The sequence below is a fragment of the Bos grunniens genome, chromosome 29 (assembly GCF_055505025.1).
Source record: "Bos grunniens cultivar Pamir isolate PY7600 chromosome 29, Bosgru_T2T1.0, whole genome shotgun sequence".
Lineage (NCBI taxonomy): Eukaryota > Metazoa > Chordata > Mammalia > Artiodactyla > Bovidae > Bos > Bos grunniens.
In genome coordinates, this window is record NC_141193.1 from 33,575,198 (window position 1) to 33,583,999 (window position 8,802).

General features: G+C 41.1%; 1 protein-coding gene across 6 annotated transcripts in view; it reads left to right on the top strand.

Moving 5' to 3' along the window:
* AAMDC (adipogenesis associated Mth938 domain containing) overlaps positions 1-6,278 on the top strand; it is a 34,724-nt gene extending 28,446 nt beyond the window's left edge. For all 6 annotated transcript variants that reach the window (XM_086385773.1, XM_086385771.1, XM_086385769.1 and 3 more), the window contains 2 exons: positions 4,247-4,342; positions 6,104-6,278. In XM_086385773.1, the coding sequence (XP_086241899.1) occupies positions 4,247-4,342; positions 6,104-6,244 (237 nt within the window). In that variant the 3' untranslated portion in view covers positions 6,245-6,278. The remainder of the gene's footprint in view (positions 1-4,246; positions 4,343-6,103) is intronic.
* The last annotated feature ends 2,524 nt before the right edge of the window (positions 6,279-8,802 follow it).

Here is an 8,802-nt window from a genome sequence, read left to right on the forward strand (position 1 = left end):
ACCATGTTAAGGAGTTTGGCAATTCTAAGAGCAAGGAGAAGACACTGAATGCTATTGAGCAGAGGAGACATTTGAACAGTTTTGTATTTTGCAAAGATTCCTCTAGCTACAGTTTGCCCTACAAGTCCTCTAAGGGCAATTTGAAGAATGGATAATTGGAAAGGGCCAAAGTGGTTTTATGGACACCAGTTAGAAAGTTACTGCAATAGGCTAAATAAGAAGTAATGGCAGCTTAGACCAGGGTAGTGGCAGTAGAGATGGAGAGGAATGGACAGGTCCAGGAGATAATAAGGGGACTTTCCTGGTCCACTGGCTAAGAATCCACCTTCCAATTGCCGAGGGCACGGGTTCAGTCCCTGCTCAGGGAATTAAGATCCTACAGGCTGTGCAGTATTGCCAAAAAGAAAACTAAAAAAATGAGATAATAAGGAAGTAAATTCTTCTGTCCACTCTTTTAGGGAAAATGTTTAATATTTCAACATTATACTTAATGTTTGGCTGTCGGTTTTTCTTAAATGTCCTTTACCGAAGGCCAGTTCCCTTCTGGTTATTTTTAAAGAACTATTTTATTCATTTGACTGCCAGGTCTTAGTTGTGGCACATGGGATCTAGTTCCCTGACCACGGATGGAACCCAGGCCCCGTGTTGGGAGTGCAGAGTCTTAGCCACTGGACCACGAGGGTAGTCCCTGTAAGGTTGTGCCTCGTAACCCCTCACCTATTTCACTCATCTCCCCCACAGCCTCCCCTCGGGCAACTCTGTGTTTATCCTCTATTTCTGTTTTGTTTGTTGATGTTTTTTAGATTACACATATAAGTAAAATAATATAGTATTGGTCTCTGACTTATTTCACTTAAGATACCATCTAGGTCCATCCATATTGTCATACATGACATTATTTCATTTTATGGATAATATTCCATTGTATATACGTGTACCACATCTTCCTTTTTAAATTAATTATTGTGGGAGTATAGTTGCTTTGGGCTTCCCTGGTGGCTCAGTGGTAAAGAATCAACCTGCCAATGCAAGAGACATGGGTTCAGTCCCTGGGTTGGGAAGATCCCCTGGAAAAGGAAATGGTAACCCACTCCAGTATCTTGCCTGGGAAAGTCCTTAGAGGAGTCTGGTAGGTTACAGTCCATGGGATTGCAAAACAGTCAGACACAACTTGGTGACTAAACAACAAAAACATAGCTGCTTTACAATGTTAAGTTTCTTACTGTACAGCAAAGTGAATCAGTCACACATAAATACAAATCCACTCTTTTTTAGATTTCCTTCCCCATTAGGTCACCACAGAGCGCTGAGTAGAGTTCCTTGTGCTACACAGTAGGTTCTCATTAGTTATCTGATTTATACATAGTAGTGTATATATGTCAGTCCCAATCTCTCATTTCATCCTACTGATCCTTCCCCCACAACATGTGGTCATTAGGATTAGTTCTTTCAAGTTTCAACAAAGTTGCTCCTTAGTTTATAGTATTCTAATACAGTGCCTTAAACTGGAAGGTTAACTTGTTTCTGTTCAAGTCCCAATTCTAGTACTTAAGTGATTTGTGTCATCTTGTACATATTTTGTGATCTTTAGTTTATCTATAAAACAAGGAGAATAGATGTTTTTGTGCTATTATGCAGAGCACATAGAATAATTTCTATAGGTGTTTTATGAAAACTGCAACTATACACATGTAAGATATTATTTCGATTTAATTTAAAAAATACTTATTTAACTGACAAACAACTAATCTCAAAAATATACAAGCAACTCATACAGCTCAATTCCAGAAAAATAAATGACCCAATCAAAAAATGGGCCAAAGAGCTAAATAGACATTTCTCCAAAGTAGACATACAGATGGCTAACACATGAAAAGATGCCCAACATCACTCATTATCAGAGAAATGCAAATCAAAACCACTATGAGGTACCATTTCATGCCAGTCAGAATTGCTGTGATCCAAAAGTCTACAAGCAATAAATGCTGGAGAGGGTGTGGAGAAAAGGGAACCCTCTTACACTGGTGAGAATGCAAACTAGTACAGCCACTATAGAGAACAGTGTGGAGATTCCTTAAAAAACTGGAAATAGAACTGCCTTGCTGCTGCTGCTAAGTTGCTTCAGTTGTGTCCGACTCTGTGCGACCCCAGAGATGGCAGCCCACCAGGCTCCCCCGTCCCTGGGATTCTCCAGGCAAGAACACTGGAGTGGGTTGCCATTTCCTTCTCCAATGCATGAAAGTGAAAAGTGAAAGTGAAGTCGCTCAGTCGTGTCCGACTCTTCTCAACCCCATGGACTGCAGCCCACCAGGCTCCTCCATCCATGGGATTTTCCAGGCAAGAGTACTGAGAACTGCCTTATGACCCAGAATCCCACTGCTGGGCATACACACTAAGGAAACCAGAATTGAAAGAGACACGTGTACCCCAATGTTCATAGCAGCACTGTTTATAATAGCGAGGACATGGAAGCAACCTAGATGTCCATCAGCAGATGAATGGATAAGAAAGCTGTGGTACATATACACAATGGAGTATTACTCAGCCATTAAAAAGAATACATTTGAATCAGTTCTAGTGAGGTGGATGAAACTGGAGCCTATTATACAGAGTGAAGTAAGCCTGAAAGAAAAATACCAGTACAGTATACTAACGCCTATATATGGAATTTAGAAAGATGGTAACAATAACTCTGTATATGAGACAGCAAAAGAGACACTGATATATAGAACAGTCTTTTTGACTCTGTGGGAGAGGGAAAGGGTGGGATGATTTGGGAGAATGGCATTGAAACATGTATAATATCATATATGAAACGAGTCACCAGTCCAGGTTCGATGCACGATACTGGAAACTTGGGGCTGGTGCACTGGGACGACCCAAAGGGATGGTACGGGGAGGGAGGAGAGTTCAGGATGGGGAACACGTGTATACCTGTGGCGGATTCATGTTGATATATGGCCAAACCAATACAATAAAAAAAATACTTATTTGTTCTTATATCTTTATAAATTTCAATCCTATCACCTCTAAAGCTTTCTAGAATGAAAAACTCTTCTGTCTTTGGCAAGTTTTTTTGTCCTCTTGGTGTTTTAGCAGCTCTTTTCTAAACCACCTCTAACTTATGATTAGAATGTACCCGTTCCACAGCCACTGCATCAAGGCATATTCCAACTCATACTTCAAGATGCAGTTAGAACAGCAAGTCTTTCATGACAGTTTTCCACTCATATGTATTCACTCCCCAGTACTGGGCTGGTATTTACCAAACTAACTCCTGTATCCCCCTGGCTGACTTGGAGGAAGCAGTTCAGAAGCCACCATCCTCTAATGTTAATCTTCATTAAAAACCTTACCTTAAATACCTCTGGGAGAATCTGGGAAGACTCTACAGAATGACAGGTAAGGGGTAGGTTTTAGAGCATCAAAGTTTTCCTGGATTTAAGTAGGAAACCAGCTCAGCACAAGGAAACAGAATGGAGCTTTCCAACTTTTGGCATGGTGTGTGCACATGCTTTTTTCTCCCACTTCCTCTCTTTCCACTCACCTGTCACTTACACTCCAGTCATAAGGAACTACTTGTAGTTCACTAGGTTGCTCTTTCCCCTGAGCCTTTAAGTTCATGTTGTTCCCTGTGTTTGGTATGCCTTGTTCCTGATTTCCTTTAACCTGGCTAATTCCTGTTTATCCATTAAGTGAAAGTTGCTCAGTCATGTCTGACTCTTTGCCACCCCGTGGACTATACAGTCCATGCAGTTTTCCAGGCCAGAATACTGGAGTGGGTAGCCTTTCCCTTGTCCAGGGGATTTTCCCAACCCAGGGCTCTCCTGCATTGCAGGTGGATTCTTTACCAGCTGAGTCCCAAGAGAAGCCCAAGAATACTGGAGTGGGTAGTCTATCCCTTCCCCAGCGGATCTTCCCAAGCCAGGAATTGAACCAGGGTCTCCTGCATTGCAGGTGTATTCTTTGCCAACTGAGCTATCAGGAAAGCCCATCTCAACTTAAATGTCACCTCCTCTGGGGTGTCTCCCCTGACCCCCTGGCCTGACTCTCTCAAGTCTGAATTAGGTGCCCTTTCTCTATGTTCTCACAATACCCTGTTATTCCCAGGGCCCAAGTGACACTGTGCATAGAGTAAACCTCAGTAAACATTTCTTCAGTGAATGAATGAAATTCACAAGAATGCTGACTGCAAAGAAAGATTTGAAAAGCTGGCAGCTGATGAACATTCTCTTTCCATGTCCAGCATTCTCCTGGTGTGCAGCCTGCAGATGTGGAGGAAGTTGTGGACAAGGGTGTGCAGATCCTTGTGATTGGCCGAGGGATGAGTGAGGCCTTAAAGGTTGGTATTGGTGAGCACAGCATTCCTGAGGACTTTCAGTAATCTCTCGGGTCTTTACCATAGAGATACATCCATGTATCACGCACCCCCATTCTGCTGAGCCAGTGGATGGCCTAGGATGAAGTAGTGGCTGAGCCTACTCTTCCTCATCAGGGTTGGTCTCTCCAGTCTCTACGTAACCAAAGGCTGGTGTTGTTTCAACCATATTCCAGAAATTCCTCAATCTTGGAAATATCTTAAGTTCTATAGCTATCAATATTTGGCTCTTCAGAGTTTTATGGTATCTTCCATTTTTACAGTACTTTAAATTTTTCTTTTCTTGGTCACATTCAAGTTTTTTTTCCCTTTTCAGAAAAAAAAATGTTTGTTTTTATTGTACTTATAGAAATAATACATGCTTGTTGTGAAAAAGTCAACACAGAAACGTAGTATTAAAAAGGTGAAAGACTCCCCCTTCCCAGTCACATGTGATGTATATGTAACTGCTCCAATTCTCTCTCTACACATCTAGTAATATATACTCACTTATGCATACTGACATCCATGCTTTTACATAAACAGGATCACACTATACATATTGTCCTGCAACTTTTTATTCATTTGTTATTGCATTATGGACAGCCTTTCACGTAAGTTTATAGAGATCTACTTCATTCTGTCCCTTATAAACATGTCCTAAAATCCAGTTCCTTACTGATGAAGGTGCCTTTATATTTTTTAGTTTAATCTAGTTTTTTTCCCCTCCATTAAAATGACTCCTATCCATAAGGCTACTGTTAATATAAAACTGTTCAAATATATGAAAAAGTAATATAGGACATTTTAAAAACATTTTGCTGAGAGTTCCTTCTAACAGAGTTGAATTAAAATTTATTTAAAAATAATATTCAGGACAAGTCAGAGTTGAGAAAATATCCAATAATAGCTGCCACTATTGAAAATCTTTTATATAAATTCATTTACAAATATTTATTCAGCACCTTCTATGGGTCAGACACTGTTCAAGGTACTGGGGACAACAAGGTAAAAAAGGTTCATGGCCCTCGTGAATAATAAATATGTAGACAATTTCAGATCATAATAAATGCTGTGAAGAAAATGGTGACTTCTGAGGGCTGTTCTAAATGAGGTGATCAAGAAAGGCCTGAGAACACATTTGAGCTGCAGTATATGTACATTCGTAAGACTTCATCCTCACACCAACCTTGTGGTTTTAAGTATTATCATCCCCATTTTATAGAGGAGGAAATTGCAATTGACAGGCTTTCAAACGGTCTCTTGGTTATTGCACGGCAAAGTTAGAAGTTAGACTCTGGTTGGATTGACTCAAACATTTAACATTTACATGCTAGACATTTTACATACTTTAGCTGAATTTGTTCTCATACTAACCCTGTGAGTTAGGTGGTATTACCTCTATTTACACACATGGCAAAAGAGGCTCAGAGTATTTAATTCACTTACCCAGTCATACTGCTAGGAAGGACTTAAATTCAAGACTGGCTCCAAAATCCATGCTCTTTCCAGTTTCCATTTCACCTGAGCTGTGTGCACATATTTTATGATATTTCTGTCAACCTCTTAGAAGACTCTCTGACTCCTTGGGGCTTACTGCCAAATTTTGGACTGGTGACATGCTGGGTGACTGGGGAGTGACAGCTGCTCAGTGTCCAATTCTGTAGAATATATTTGCCTCATAGCAGGAAAGGAAAGCCTGGGGGCCTTTCACCCTGATTTACTCATCTTTTTCCTTCTTTCCAGGTACCCCCATCAACCGTAGAGTACCTCAAGAAAAAAGGCATTGATGTGCGGGTCCTCCAGACAGAGCAGGCAGTGAAAGAGTATAATGCCTTGGCTACCCAAGGCATCAGGGTGGGAGGGGTCTTCCATTCCACCTGCTGATGGAGGCTTAAGAGAATAAATCACTGAACAATGATGCCTGCGACTGTCACTCTCGCCACTCTCCACTCCAGCCTCCCTAGCACTTTAGAACATCTGCCTGCACCAGGTCCTGGGCTAGGCTCTGCGATGCGCAGATGACTCAGGCAAGGCTCCTCTCCTAGGGGGTGGGGAGGCGGGGATAGAGGAGACAGATGTTTACCAAAGTTTAATACTGTGGTAAATGTTAGACCAGAAGTAAATGAAAATAAAGCCAAAAATGAAGAAAGCCTTCTGATTTGAAGTTTGAAAGCCAAAGTTTCAGTACATTAAAATCATATTGTAATTGATACTTTGAAATGTTTAGTCATCAACCAATTTTATTAAGTACTTTGTATACCAGACAATGCTACAGGTTCCAAAGACAGCAGTAAGTCTTGTGCTCATGAAGTTTCTATTCTAGTGTGCCAAATAAATAAGCGAGCAAATACATATTGTGAATAGAATATGTTTTAAGAAAAATAAAGCAAGATAAGAAAAGAGTGATAGGGGCTACTTCAGATATGTGGAAAGGGAAAATTTCTTTGTGCAATAACATGAGCAGAGCCCTGAAGCAACACTTCAGTAACAGTAAAAGGAGCTATGCCTTGATACTTAGGTTCTAGACAGGCTGTTCCACTAACTAAACCTGAGTCTTGCCAGTTCTCTCGGCCTCAGATTCCCTCACTATAAAATGATAGAGCTGGACTACATGCCTTCTAATGGCCCCTACTGGCATGGATAGCCATGGTTCTATTAAATACCAAGTGACCTTTTTGAAACCTTGCTGCTGCTAAGTCACTTCAGTCTTGTCTGACTCCTAGTGACCCCATAGACAGCAGCCCACCGGGCTCCCCCATCCCTGGGATTCTCCAGGCAAGAACACTGGAGTGGGTTGCCATTTCCTTCTCCAATGCATGAAAGTGAAAAGTCAAAGTGAAGTCGCTCAGTCGTGTCCGACTCTTAGCGACCCCATGAACTGTAGCCCACCAGGCTCCTCCGTCCATGGGATTTTCCAGGCAAGAGTACTGGAGTGGGGTGCCATTACCTTCTCCTTTTGAAACCTTACGACAGACTAATAGAATTATTAACAGTTATCAGCATTGCCTTATTTTTCATTCTCCCCCTGTTAATAAAAGTTAACGAGTATTGGCTTTGGTGTCCATTGGCCTTGACTTTGACCTGTGGCTTCCAATGCCATTCATTGGTTGGGCATTTATTTAATTTCTCAGAGTTTCACTGTTCTCATGTCAGATAGGGATAATATTAGTACCTGAAGTTATCACAGGTGTTAAGTGGGGTAATTCACAGAAAGTCTTAGCACTCTGCCTGGCATGTACTAAGGACTCAATAAATTGAAACCACTGTCATTATCTTTCTCCTAAGGGGGCTGCTGTGTAAAGCTAACTGGTTTCATCTTATGGTTCTTAATATAGCAGCTTATTATTTCATAGATTCATAGGATGTTGGTGCCCAAAGGAATTATCTACTTTTTTGCTCACTCATTTATTCAGTAATTCTCTTTCATACTCACTTACTGAAAGTCTTTTTTTTTTTTTGAAAGTCTTTAATATTCTTATGATCAATTATTGCTGGATCCTAGGGGTACAGGAATGAGTAAGTTATAGTTCCTGCCCTCAGGAGTTACCTGAGAGAGAAATCAACAAGACAATAATGATAGTGTGTTAACATTATAGCAGTTATAACATCCAGTGGTAGCACAAAGGGGGACTAACTTATCCTACCAGAATAGGAGGAAGATTAGGAGAGACATCACTAAGGATGTAACACAGGTCTTAAAGAACAAGTGGTTCATTTACTCACCAAATATATGGGAACTTTTCAACAGACATTAACTAGGTATGCTATCGATCATGGCCATAACTGAATAAAATTGCTCCACCCCCACCCTTGTTGAAGCCACGGCCCGGAAAGTGGATTTTTGCTCCACATGATCCTGTCACCTGACTGGCCACACTGGGCATCTGACCTAAGGACAGCCAATCAACTTAAGACGTGGCTCGGCAAGAAAACCTAAGCTGAGATGACTGCCATGGAAAGTGATCTTTCCAAGTTTACCCAGCAAGAAAGTGGCAAAGGCAGGATTAGAACCCAACGCTATGTCGTGATCTCTTTCTGCCACCTTAGGAGACCCGCAGGAGATAGATTCTCACAGACCTAACCCCCAGCTGAGAGGCCTGAGAAGGTCAAGCTCAGTGCCCTTTCCACAACCAACCGTTTGTCAGATGACGGGGTCTTTCTAGACCTCAGTTCCCTTAGCTCGGAAAGCCAGATTCATATAACAAGCAGGGATGTCTGATAAAAATTCAGACTATTTTTCTGGGTGATGAGATAAAAGAATTTTTGTTGTTGTTGTTAAATGTAAGATAAGACAGTTCCAGTGGGTGTTGAATTAGGTGTGGGTGTAATTAGGTGTTCCTAAGTGAGTTGTCTCTACATTAAACATAACTTAGTACAAACTTCTTAAGAGACAGAAGTACCTGGCAATGAAGTTATTAAACTTTGTATCAAGGCTGTAATAG